General features: G+C 44.2%; 1 protein-coding gene across 3 annotated transcripts in view; it reads left to right on the top strand.

Moving 5' to 3' along the window:
• LOC135213195 (uncharacterized) overlaps positions 1–12,718 on the top strand; it is a 35,117-nt gene that overhangs the window by 20,228 nt on the left and 2,171 nt on the right. For all 3 annotated transcript variants that reach the window (XM_064247166.1, XM_064247165.1, XM_064247167.1), the window contains exon 2: positions 2,952–3,094. In XM_064247166.1, the coding sequence (XP_064103236.1) occupies positions 2,966–3,094 (129 nt within the window). In that variant the 5' untranslated portion in view covers positions 2,952–2,965. The remainder of the gene's footprint in view (positions 1–2,951; positions 3,095–12,718) is intronic.

Raw genomic sequence — 12,718 nt, 5'->3', positions numbered from 1 at the left:
CTCCTGTTGCACCTTTCATCCCTATTACTGTCAGTTTCCGTTTAATTGCTGAATAGCCTCATAGGTCCCAGTGTTTGGCATTTGGCCTATTTTCCATATTCAATTATTCAACACTAGTAGTAGGGGGTAGGTTGTACCTAGTAGCTATACCTAAGTATTCAGGTGGTTACCAGACCACCTTACTATACCTACTATAGATCCACCTAGGGGCTAGGATACCAAGGGTAGATCTAGGTATCTACTTACTACCTAACTCCGCATCTGGTATTTCTTTGGAAGTGACAGTTTGTTTCCCATAGTATTTGGGTTGCTTATTAATAATTTTCTGTAATTGGGGGGGGGGTGTTCAACTGTAATTAACCCCCCTGGGCTAGCACTAAACACGGCTAAATACATTTGACACCCCAATCACTACCTAGGTAGGGTAAATGGCCACCATTTACTCAAAATGACCACTTTTTTTTTCTCTCAATATTCAATTGGTGAAACAACATTAAAATTAGGTACATCTTTAGGCTAAGCATAGGTACCATTCAAAAGATTGACACTTAGTCTTTTGAATGGTCTCCTTAAAGATGTAGTAATTATATTGTTGTTTCACCAATAATAAGTGAAGAAAGTGGTCATTTCAAGTGATGCGGTGGCCATTTGGTCGTTTACCCTAGTGGCTGTTGTATTCACCGGAATGTTCCTTGCAGTCTATGGGGAGTTATTGCCTAGAATTACCTCCTATATGAGGCGCCTGTTTCCATGTCTTGGCTTGACCTACCTAATCTTCCTAACCTCACTGGGGGCGCCATGCCCTGACCTGGACCGGGGCGGCTTCTCCCTCCCTGGACTCCCCAAAGAATGCTAAACATCAGGAAGGCCAGATCCCATCGTTCTGCAAACTACCCACGAATGACACGGTTATAATAATGCTTTGAAGTGTCTTTTTATAATTTAGGAAGAATTATGGTACATGACCGAATGGCCACATAGTGGCCACCGATCCAGAAATGTGGCCACCTTCTCAAAAAAGTACTTGAATTCACTACTATTAACATCAGTCAAGAATTGTGGCCCATCCTGGCAGCACACTGTGACCTCTACGGTCCTCACGAAGTAAGTGTTTTCTTCAAAATTACAAAATAATGGCACAATTCAAGCACTTTTGGGAAGTAGCCACATTCCGCGAGAGGTGGCTACTAGTCACCAATCGGTCATTTACCCAAAAAAATGGTTTGAAGTGTCATTTTATGTAATAGAAAGAAGTCAGTATATATTGGAATGAGACCCTCTTTCAAACTAGTCTTATTGAAAGATATTGCAGCATCAGGGAAGTCATGCCCCAGCCTCAACGGTATGCTAGGCTGCAACTGAGTGACCTTCAATGACGAGAAGTCTCTTGAAAGAAACTTCCTCCAACCAATAGCAGGAACGCATTGCGCCACCAACCAATGAAAACTCAGCGAGCGATTGACCCCCCTGCTGACCTACCACTATATATTAAGTAGATCCTGACAGCATCTACAGTCTGCTCCGATCCACTGCCGTGATCATGCTCAGATGATACTGCGAGAAACGTTGGCCACTAGATCGACTTATATTTTGATCTATTTGTCTATTTACTGTGACAAATAAATAAATATTTTAAGCAATATCCCTAAAATTGACTCCTCCTGATGAATCATATTGGCGCAATACTCGCCAGTTGTAATAGCAGAGGAGAAAGCAGTTATTAGAAATATAGAGAAGACTATTTACAAGTTGAATGCAGCTGATGCAGCAATATCTTCCAATAAGAAGTCCTCATTTGCGTGAATGCATTCAAATCATGGAAGAAGTTTGACTTGAGTAGCAGCTAGTTGAGGCCTGAAGTTTTTCCATTGTAGCCCACAAAGTGAAGTAGCCTTGGGGTCAGTATGGCCACTTTATTTTTACTTCTCTTTCTTCATTTGACTCTCCACCCCCTCTAACAATTTTTCATAGTGCGAGGTTTTCCTCCTGTTGCAACCTTCCAAACCCTTTTACTCCCAATTTACATTTCAGCTCTGAATCTCCGCATAGCTCTCAGCACTATAAACTGCAATTGAGGGGACCACAGTGCATGTGAGAGAGAGAGAGAGAGAGAGAGAGAGAGAGAGAGAGAGAGAGAGAGAGAGAGAGTGGTTTTTGGGTGGGGAAAGAAGCACAGGACAAGGGAAAGAGCAGGATTGATTGAACCCAACCTACTCTAACCTAGGAAATAGGGTCCTAACCTGACCAAGGGTGCCAAGTCATCCATCACGTGGCCAACCACTGTCATAACCTCAGTGACCAGGTCCAGACTTCCCCAGGGTGACATGTCCCTGAAACACCTTTGTTGTTTTTACAGGGTGGTAGTGCCATCAGTGCAGGTGCACTGTAGGCATTACTTAGGGTTCTTTGCAGTGTCCCTTTATCCCCTAGCTTCAATCCCTTTCATTCTATTCCCTGTACCTCTGTTACTCTCCTCTTCTTTCCACCCTCTTTCTCCTGTTACATCTTTCAGACCTTTTTACTCTCAGTTTCCACAACACTTGGCCTTCGGCCTAAATTCTATATTCTGTTCTAAACATTGCCTTAATCACATTCAAAATTTACAGACATAATGGAGAAATGGGAATAGCCTGCTCCCCCATCCTTGTATTTGTCTTGTTATTCCACTGCAGGATCAGAGAGGTGTCCGGTATCTCTGAAACCAGCCTGACTTATTCATATGCTATCACAACATTCAGAATGCATTAAACCAGGCTCTTGATTTTGTCAGCACTGAGTGACCTCATAAGTCCCAGTACTTGGCCTAACTTTTGTATTCCACTGCATTCCTGTCTTTTCTCGTAATTAACTTCTTTATGGCTTTATGTATCATCTGCATTGTTCTTGAAGTTACTTTAGAAAATATGAATAGGAGAAACATTAATGGAATGTCTTTTTTTTGTATTTTTCAGTATGGTTATTCAAGATGCTGGTGTCCAACAATTCTTTAGCTGCAATTAACAAGCACTATGGCATTAAACCAGAACCCAGTGACTACACTCAATTTTATATTGGGATCACAATCTGCACCATCATTGGCATTGTTTTGATTATGGTAAGTGTTGTAACATTTTTGTTCAAATTGTTTTCATGAGTGGCCACAGTTACACATCCAAATTGATGGTTTATTATTTACCTATAAATGGTGATTTAGTAGCTTAATGCATGTGACTGGAAAATGTAGTGCATACCAAAACTTGAAAGAATACAGGGCTTGAGGAGACAATCGAACATTAGGACCTATACATCTTATACTCTCCTCCTGTGAGTGTTTGATCTTTAATCTGGAAGATTCTAATTGTGACATTTTTAATATGTACTAGGACATTGTGAAGTGTTGTGGCTGAGCGCCTAAGATATCATCTGAAAGCCAAGGAAAACTTACAGTAGAATCAGCATCAGCAAAAGAATGTGAAAAATTAAGAGCATTATCGCATCTTGGTGGAGTTAAAGTAGACTGTGCAGTACCTACATGCTTTTTGGAATCATTCCAAGGGAATGATATTTGCACCCGAACTAATGACATACTACTCAGAAGAGAAACTTGTAGAAGAAATAAAAGATCAAGGTGTGATTAGAATTGAAAGAATGAAAATCAATGGATCCTTAGTTCCACTTCCAAATTTGATAATTACATTAAATTTGATTCGCTTGCCTAATAATAAAAGCAGCATGTTGTGCTTCAAGGTTGAGAAGTATATCCCAAGACCAAGATGTTTTTATTATCAAGAATATGGACGTGTGAGAGGGTCTTGTAGGCAGAAGCTACAAGGCAAGCCTGCAACTTGTGTTGAATGTAGTAAACCAGAGTATGGTGTACGTTATAAGGAAGCAAAATTTATGCATTGTGGAGACAATAATCCATTTTCACAATTATTATGTATACTTCATGGAAAAGAAGATACAGACTCTAATGGTAATGGAATGTATAATATTTACAGAGGCTTAACAAATTTTTTAGCCAGTATGTTAGACCAGGAATATCATTTTCTACCATTGTAGCTAACTGAAGAAGGAATGTAAATGCTACCAGAGGTGCTTCATTTAGAAATTTAAAAGGAAGGTCAGCGGCAACCTGCACTCATACTTCACCAGAAGCTACAACAGTATTAATTGCTGGCACTCCTGCCTCTTTGGAGGCTGCACCAGTGGTTTCTAGCACTCCTGCCTCTTTGAGGCAGTGCCAGATGTATATGGCACTCCTTCCTCTCTGGAGGCTACACCATCTATGCCTGGTGTGTCTGCCTTTTTGGAGGTTGCACCAGCTGTTGCTGGAACTCCTGCTTCTGTGGAGGCCACATTATCTGTATCTGCTGCTTGTGTCTCCTTCAAGAAAAAGCAGGAGCAGGTCAGTAAACTTAAAGCACTTAAAAGGGGCTCCAGTTTAACAGCCTCAAAGCCAAAGTAAAATTTGTTCATTTTCTCTCCTGGAACTGTCATGGATTAAGAGCTAAATGGGAATAACCAATGCTTCTGTATGTATAGCTTTGCAGGCAACCATGATTGTTGGTAATAATAAATATGTATCCCAGCCCACGAGAGTATACGACCTATCATTCCACCTATAGCAAATACAAACAGTCCCTGGTTATCGGCAAGGGTTCTGTTCCCTATGGCATGATGATTACCAAAAATTGCTGATATTAGCGCTGAGCCTCTGTTATCGGCGCTGCTAACCGAAGCTCGGTGCCAATAAGCAGGAGTCAGCTCTGAAAATTCGGTTGTTTCATACATTCAACTTACCTGTCAGATATATACATAGCTATCGACTCCGTCGTCCCCGACAGAAATTCAAATTTCGCGGCACTCGCTACAGGTAGGTCAGGTGATCTACCGCCCTGCTCTGGGTGGCAGGACTAGGAACTATTCCCGTTTTCTAATCAGATTCTCTCTGTCGCCGGTAGTATCAACATTGTTGTTACTTCCTCCTGACTGGAATTCTTTTTTCACAACGCTTTTGATCATCTTTCGACTGATTTTTGGTGACGTACTTGGATCGTTGTTTGGCATTCGCTATCGTGGACTGGTTTTTGGACTTCGCTTTGGATTTTCGTGAATATGTCTGATTCTAGTGTTAGCTTCAGAGTGTGTGTGAATGAGGGCTGTAAGGTGAGGATTCCGAAAGCTTCGGTAGATCCTCACACTACATGTCGTGGTTGTAGAAAGGTTGAATGCTCAATTGAGAAAACGTGTAACGAGTGTGAGAGATTGAGTGAGCAAGAATGGAAGAATCTGACTTCTTACTTGAAGAAGTTAGAGAAGGATAGAGAGAGGAAGGCGGCTTACAAAAGCCGGAAATTGTCTAGTAGTTCTGTAGCTTCTTCTTCTTCTCGTAATTATGACCATTCTGTTTCAGCCCGTTCACAAGTTTATCCCTCTGATTCCGCCTCAGAAATAGCGGAACTCAGAGCTTCCCTTCAAAAAATGCAAGAGAAAATGGAAGCATTAGAAGGTAAGAGAAGTGAATGTGGTTTCTCGAGTGATGTCAGTGTCCCCAGTGTAGTGGAGGGGGCGTCTGGTCGTCCCTGCGACGCTCCCAGGCCTAGACCTCTTCCAAGCTCCCTGGCCCAGAGGAGAAGGAAAGTCGAAAGCCTTACGGGGGTCGTGGGGAATCCCCAACGATCAGGCGTCCCTTCGGCAGAATCGTATACATCTCAGTCTGCCAGGGACAGCTATAGAAAAAGCGTCCTTCGTGAGTGCTTTTCATCTTCTAGTTCGCCTTCTCCGAGAAGAGGATGGAAGGAATCGAAGCTTTCACGTCCGCTAAAAAGGAACTGGAAAGAACCTGAGCTTAATTCTAGCCCCGAGCGCTTCTCTGAAGAGGAGGCGCCTTCGGTAATCAAGAAAGCTAGAAAGGATTTAGATCCTTGGAAGGGAAAAGACTCTCGAGCGCCTTCCAGATCTCCTTCTCCTGATTCGAATGAGCCTTCGACCAGGAGAATTTTGATGAATGTACAGGAGCAAATAGCGTCTTTGGTAGGAGTACTTTCTAAGGAGCCTACTCGTAAAAAGGATGACAGGCTTCCTATTAAGAGATCCAAATACCGATCTCCTGTCGGGCGCGACGAACCCTCCAGGGGAGTTGTCGCACAAGTGGCCATCTCTGGGGGGAGCGGTGCGTTAGGCAGGCGAGATGTGGGAAAGGAAGTAACTCCTACCAAGCTTCAGGCGCCAACTAGGAGCCAGGCGCCAAGTAGGCGCCAAGAGCCAGACTTTACTGTAGATCGTTCTAGGCCCAGATCTTCATCCAAGCAACAAGAGCCTATTGGAGAAGAGAGAACTCCTGATAGGAGTATAGCGCCCGCTAAGCGCAATATACTTGCTATTCGAAAGGCGCATTCCATGAGCGATACTCCTACCAAGCATCAGGAGTATTCGGAACTAGATGCGCCTTCCGTAGGTCAGGAGTATTCGGGAAGAGATACTCCTGCCAAGCGCCTTGATTACTCTGGCCTCGATACTCCTCCCAGGCGCCAGGAGTATTCTGGACTTTTTACTCTACCAGGCGCCAGGAGTATTCGAAGCGCGATGCGCCTACCAAGCGCCAGGAGTATTCTGAGCTTAATACTCCTAACAAGCGCCAGGAGTATTTGGAGCGAGATGCGCCTTCCAGACGGCAGGAGTATTCGAAGAGTGTAACGACTGTCAGGCGCCAGGAGTATTCCAAACAGGTTACTCCTACCAGGCCTCAGGAGTATTCTCAGCGAGATACTCCTGCTAAACGCCAGGCGCATTCTCCTCGTGAAGAGCTTGACATCCGACAGGAGTCTAACAGGTGTAGAGCAGTGATACGTGACTCTCCTAATGATAAACGTAAGGAGAGAGTTACTCCTAGCCCATCTCCTTATAGAAGTGCTTCTTCTTCGGAAAGGAAGAAATTGAGAGAGGAGACAGAGGAGGGAAGGGAGCCTTCTCCTTCTGATCCTATTAATTTAGATGACGTCTCGGAGGACGAAGCTACTAACAGAGAAGGGCTCTCGAATTACAAAGTTCTTTCTGCTCTTCTCTTAGAAGAATATGGAGATGCATTAACTCCAGCCGCTCCTCCTTCTCCTCGCTCTCTATTTTCAAGTACGAAGGCACACAAGTCTTCGTCTTTCCTGAAAATGAAGCCGGCCATATCCATGAAAAGGGCCTTACAATCGCTGGACTCCTGGATCAAGACTAAGAAGGAGTTAGGAAGGACGATCTTTTGCATGCCTCCCGCTAAACTAAGGGGCAGGAGAGGCATATGGTACGAAACGGGAGAAAACATGGGATTGTCTCTGCCTGTTTCAGCTGAATCGGACTTCTCCAGTCTCGTGGACTCGTCGAGGAGACATGCCTTGAATTCAGCAAAAGCAACATGGGGTCTTTCGGAAATGGACCATCTCCTCAAGGGACTTTTTCACACCTTAGAAGTATTTAACTTCCTAGATTGGTCCCTTGGGGTCATTGCTAAGAAGTCCCATGAAAAAGAACAACTAAGCCCTGAAACTTTGCATAGCATCCTTACATGCATAGACAAGGCGGTTCAAGATGGATCGGCGGAAGTGTGCTCCCTCTTTGGTGCAGGAATACTAAAGAAGAGAGCGGTTCATAGTGCCTTTCTCACTAAGGCCGTCTCTCCTTCACAGAGATCCGCCTTGCTGTATGCGCCTCTCTCTGAGCATTTATTTCCTTCGCAGTTGGTGAGAGACATTGCGCATTCGCTAACTGAGAAAGCCACTCAGGATCTTTTGAGGCAATCCTCAAGGAAGAATAGACCTGTGGCTAGTGAGGAAAAGAAAGCATCTAAGCCAACTCAACAACAACAGCCCTTTCGAGGAGGCGCTCAGGCTAGATCCATCGTCAGAAGGAAATCAACTGAAAAAAGGGGAAGATCTGCCTTCCGTCCCTTTAAGAAGGGAAAATGAGAAATCTTTCCTCCAGACACCTGTAGGAGCCAGGTTACAATTCTTTGCGGGAGCATGGGAAGACATAGGATCCGATCCTTGGTCAATGTCAGTAATCAAGAAGGGTTATTATATCCCATTCAAGGACAGACCCCCGTTGACAACGTCACCGAGGGAACTGTCAGCCAGATACAAGGACCCTGTTCTGATGGATACTCTTCGTCAGATGGTGGAGCAGATGTGGGACAAAAGAGCAATAGAGCTGGTACTGGATCAAAGCTCCCCGGGGTTTTACAATCGCTTGTTTCTCGTAGCGAAAGCCTCGGGGGGATGGAGACCAGTACTGGATGTAAGTTCGCTGAACAAATTCGTACAACAACAGAAGTTCAGCATGGAAACGTCTGCCTCAGTACTTGCAGCTCTCCGTCAAGGAGATTGGATGGCGTCTCTAGATCTTCAAGACGCATATTTCCACGTCCCGATTCACCATTCGTCGAGGAAGTACCTTCGTTTCATGTTCGAGGGAAGGATCTATCAGTTCAGGGCCCTGTGTTTCGGCCTTTCTACGGCTCCCCAAGTCTTCACAGACTTAATGAAAAATGTGTCAAAACACCTTCACATGAAAAGGGATAACGTCTCCCTATACCTGGACGACTGGCTCATCAGCGGGCCCCAGGTCTCAAAAGCAGTGTCTGGAGGACCTGTCAACAATCCTGGATTTGACGAAGACATTAGGATTAATCGTGAACCTCGAGAAATCCCAGATGGTCCCCAGCCAGAACGTAGTCTATCTGGGGATTCAGATGGATTCTCGGGGTTTTCGAGTATTTCCTTCTCAAGAGAGAGTAAGGAAAGGCTGTGTCACAGTATTGAACTTCTTAGAGAAAGAGCGTACTTCAGCGAGGGAATGGTTGAGCCTTCTGGGGACCCTTTCCTCGCTCGAACAGTTCTTTCCTCTAGGAAGACTGCATCTCCGTCCGCTTCAGTACTTCCTGAGAAGCAGTTGGAGTTGGAAGACAGGACAGCTCTCGGACACGTTTCCGATCTCATTAGAAGTAAAACAACAGTTAAGGTGGTGGTTGACCCCCTTGGAAGAAAACAGAGGAGTATCCTTAGAAGTTCGGAACCCAAACCTGACATTGTTCTCAGACGCATCGGAGACAGGTTGGGGTGCGACTCTAGGTCCGAAGAAGTGTCAGGCACCTGGTCGGAAGAGCAGGTGTCATGGCACATAAATTGCAAGGAGCTCTTTGCGATTCACCTCGCGTTAAGGAGCTTCGAGCAGATAGTCAGAGACAAAGTAATTCAGATAAACTCCGACAATACGACCGCTCTGGCTTATGTCAAGAAGCAAGGAGGAACTCACTCTTTCGCCCTATACGAACTGGCAAGAGATCTGCTGATGTGGGCAAATCAAAGGAATGTGGTCCTTCTAACGAGATTTGTGCAAGGGGAGAGGAACGTGAGAGCGGACAGACTGAGCAGGAGGTTCCAGGTCCTTCCTACAGAATGGACCCTCCACTCGGAAGTCTGTCAGACCCTTTGGTATCTTTGGGGGAAACCACAGATAGATCTATTCGCCACGTTTCTCTCCAAAAGGATAGACACATTTTGCGCCCTGGTAGAGGATCCAAGGGCCTATGCTATAGACGCCTTTCTCCTGGACTGGTCAGGGCTAGACGTGTACGCTTTTCCCCATTCAAGATTCTGGGGGAAGTAGTCAGAAAGTTTGTGGCCTCGAAGGGAACCAGAATGACTCTGATAGCCCCATATTGGCCATCCCGAATTTGGTTCACGGAGGTGATGGAGTGGACAGTGGACTTTCCCAGATCTCTTCCAAACAGGATAGATCTGCTCAAACAACCCCACTTCGAGAGGTACCATCAAAATCTACCCGCTCTTGCTCTGACTGCCTTTCGACTATCGAAAGATTGGTCAGAGCGAGAGGGTTTTCTCGCAAGGCGGCAAGCGCAATTGCTAGAGCCCGCAGATCATCTACTAGGCGAGTGTACCAATCGAAGTGGGAAGTTTTCAGAAACTGGTGCAGGTCGAAGAAGCTGTCCTCTTCCAATACCTCTGTAACCGAAATTGCGGATTTCCTTCTTTTCCTGAGGGAAAAGTCACATCTCTCTGTACCAACAATTAAAGGATACAGAAGTATGCTTTCGTCAGTCTTTAGAAACAGAGGCTTAGACTTGACGAATAATAAAGATTTGCACGACCTCATCCGCTCTTTTGAAACGTCCAAGTCAGTAGAGCCTAGGATTCCGAGCTGGAACTTAGATGTGGTTCTAAAATTTCTATCCTCGGAAAAGTTCGAACCACCTCATACGGCTTCATTCCGTGATATCACTAGAAAGTGTATATTTCTTCTATCTCTGGCTACGGCTAAAAGGGTCAGTCGAGTTGCACGCCCTTGAGTCACGAGTTGGTTTCAAAGAAGATTCTGCGATTTGTTCATTCCAGACTCTTTTTCTTGCTAAAAACGAGAACCCTTCGAATCCCTGGCCTAGGAGTTTCGAGGTAAAAGGACTTACTAGCCTAGTAGGCAGAGAAATAGAAAGATCACTTTGTCCAGTTAGAGCATTGAAATTCTATCTGGACAGGAAGAAGCGGTTGGGAGGCTCACAACATGGTCTTTGGTGCTCGGTAAAAGACCCCAAGAGACCTATGTCTAAAAATGCTTTGGCCTTCTTTGTTAGAAGTGTAATTACCGAGGCTCATAAGAACTGCCCAGATATGACTTTTAATCTATTAAGAGTAAGAGCTCATGAGGTAAGGGCAATCGCGACATCAATTGCGTTCCAGAGAAATATGTCACTGAAAAATATTTTGGACGCAACCTATTGGAGATGCAACTCAGTATTTGCATCTCATTATTTAAAAGATGTGCGAGTAACGTATGAGAAATGTTTTTCTTTAGGTCCGTTTGTGTCAGCACAGACGGTTCTGGGTAAAGGAGAGAGCACCGATCCTTAAATTGTGTACGTAACCCTCTTGTCGGATGTGTTCTCGTGTTTCCTGTGCATGGGAGTGTCAGATGTCGCACTAGCGGCCTTCACTTCGCTTCATTTGGAAATCGAGTGACAGCTGACTATTAGAGGGGTACAAAATTTTTATTTTTGTATGTATGAGTTTCGAGTTTGTGGTGTTTGCTAAGAGTTTTGGGGATGACTCTTGGCAATCTTAGAACTAACACGGGTTAGGATCGGGTGATCGGGATCGGTTGTGTGCTCCTTAAAGAAGGCGTGTTGTCATATAAGCGGATTAGCACCCCTTGACAAACGCCAGTTAGGCTCTGCCGAGTAAGTGGATAAGACCCCATCGACAGACCGGCAAGAACTCTTGGCCACAGATCACTATCTCGCTAAGGCTCTTGAGATGAAGCAGACTCCTGGGCAGTAGCCACGAAGTCTTCCATCTAATAAGGTAGGAACTAAGGTTTATTATACCTACAACATATGTTGTTTACCTGTCTAGTCAGTTAGTTAGCTGTCTCTTGCCCTCCACCAAAGGGTGTCAATCAGCTATGTATATATCTGACAGGTAAGTTGAATGTATGAAAATGATATTGTTATGATACAATAAAGTTTCATACATACTTACCTGGCAGATATATACAATTGAAGACCCACCCAGCCTCCCCGCAGGAGACAGGTGGAAGAGAGAATCTGATTAGAAAACGGGAATAGTTCCTAGTCCTGCCACCCAGAGCAGGGCGGTAGATCACCTGACCTACCTGTAGCGAGTGCCGCGAAATTTGAATTTCTGTCGGGGACGACGGAGTCGATAGCTATGTATATATCTGCCAGGTAAGTATGTATGAAACTTTATTGTATCATAACAATATATCATTTTTCATTGCTAGACAAGAAGCTCTGTTCAACCTGATTGCTGATAACTGAGGTCACCGATAAATGGGGATTGCCTATATAGGAAGCCATGTGATAGGAGTGCAGATCCATTTGCAAAGAAAATCTACAGTATGCTCTCTCTTATCTAATTTGGTGAAGTCTTCCCAATTGCTGTGTTCCATCATGGAAAGTGAAAATGTCGGAATCCTGAAGAATGGGAAGTTTACACATTATTTTAAACGTTCAAGCCAATAAACGGGCACATTACCAGCAGTTGATTTATCTATATGCAGTGATGAATGCCTTATTGATTTTAATTGGAGTGATAAATGATAGATTTACCAATAACCTTTTTCTAGTAGTGATGAATGTAGCTTCAAATCCTCCATCTTCAAGGCTACCTAAATGGAACATTGGCAAAGCTGATTGAGCAACATTCCAGGAACACAGCTCCATAGATGACTCACCTGATGACTCCTTCTGTAGATATGGTGCTTTTGATTTTTTAATAATATTATATTCTCGTCTAGTCCTTGGTCAGTACCTGGGATTTCAGGCATATTTATCCAACGACCAGTTCCCTGGTGGACTCGTAAAACTAAAAGATCAGCTTTCACCAGATACCGCACACAAAAATGTGAGTAATAGAACAGGTAGAAATTGATTTTAATACATCGAGGAATGAACAAAACAAAATACCTTTTACTATGAGGGACTTTCAATCTTCTCTAAGTAGATGTAATGAATCAGCTCTTGAACTGGATGATATAATATATTCAATGAATAAACACACCTCAGAGAATACAAGATTTTTCATATCAAGTCTTATTTACAGAATTTTCTGAGAACATATCTTCCCTAAGCAATGGGAAATGTTAAAATTACTGCCATTTGTGAAACGAGGGAGAGACCCATTCAAGACCGAGAGTTATCCCCCATTGCACTGACTTC

This window comes from Macrobrachium nipponense, chromosome 42 (assembly GCF_015104395.2).
Source record: "Macrobrachium nipponense isolate FS-2020 chromosome 42, ASM1510439v2, whole genome shotgun sequence".
NCBI classification, from domain to species: domain Eukaryota; kingdom Metazoa; phylum Arthropoda; class Malacostraca; order Decapoda; family Palaemonidae; genus Macrobrachium; species Macrobrachium nipponense.
This window is presented reverse-complemented; position numbering and strand designations above follow the sequence as displayed.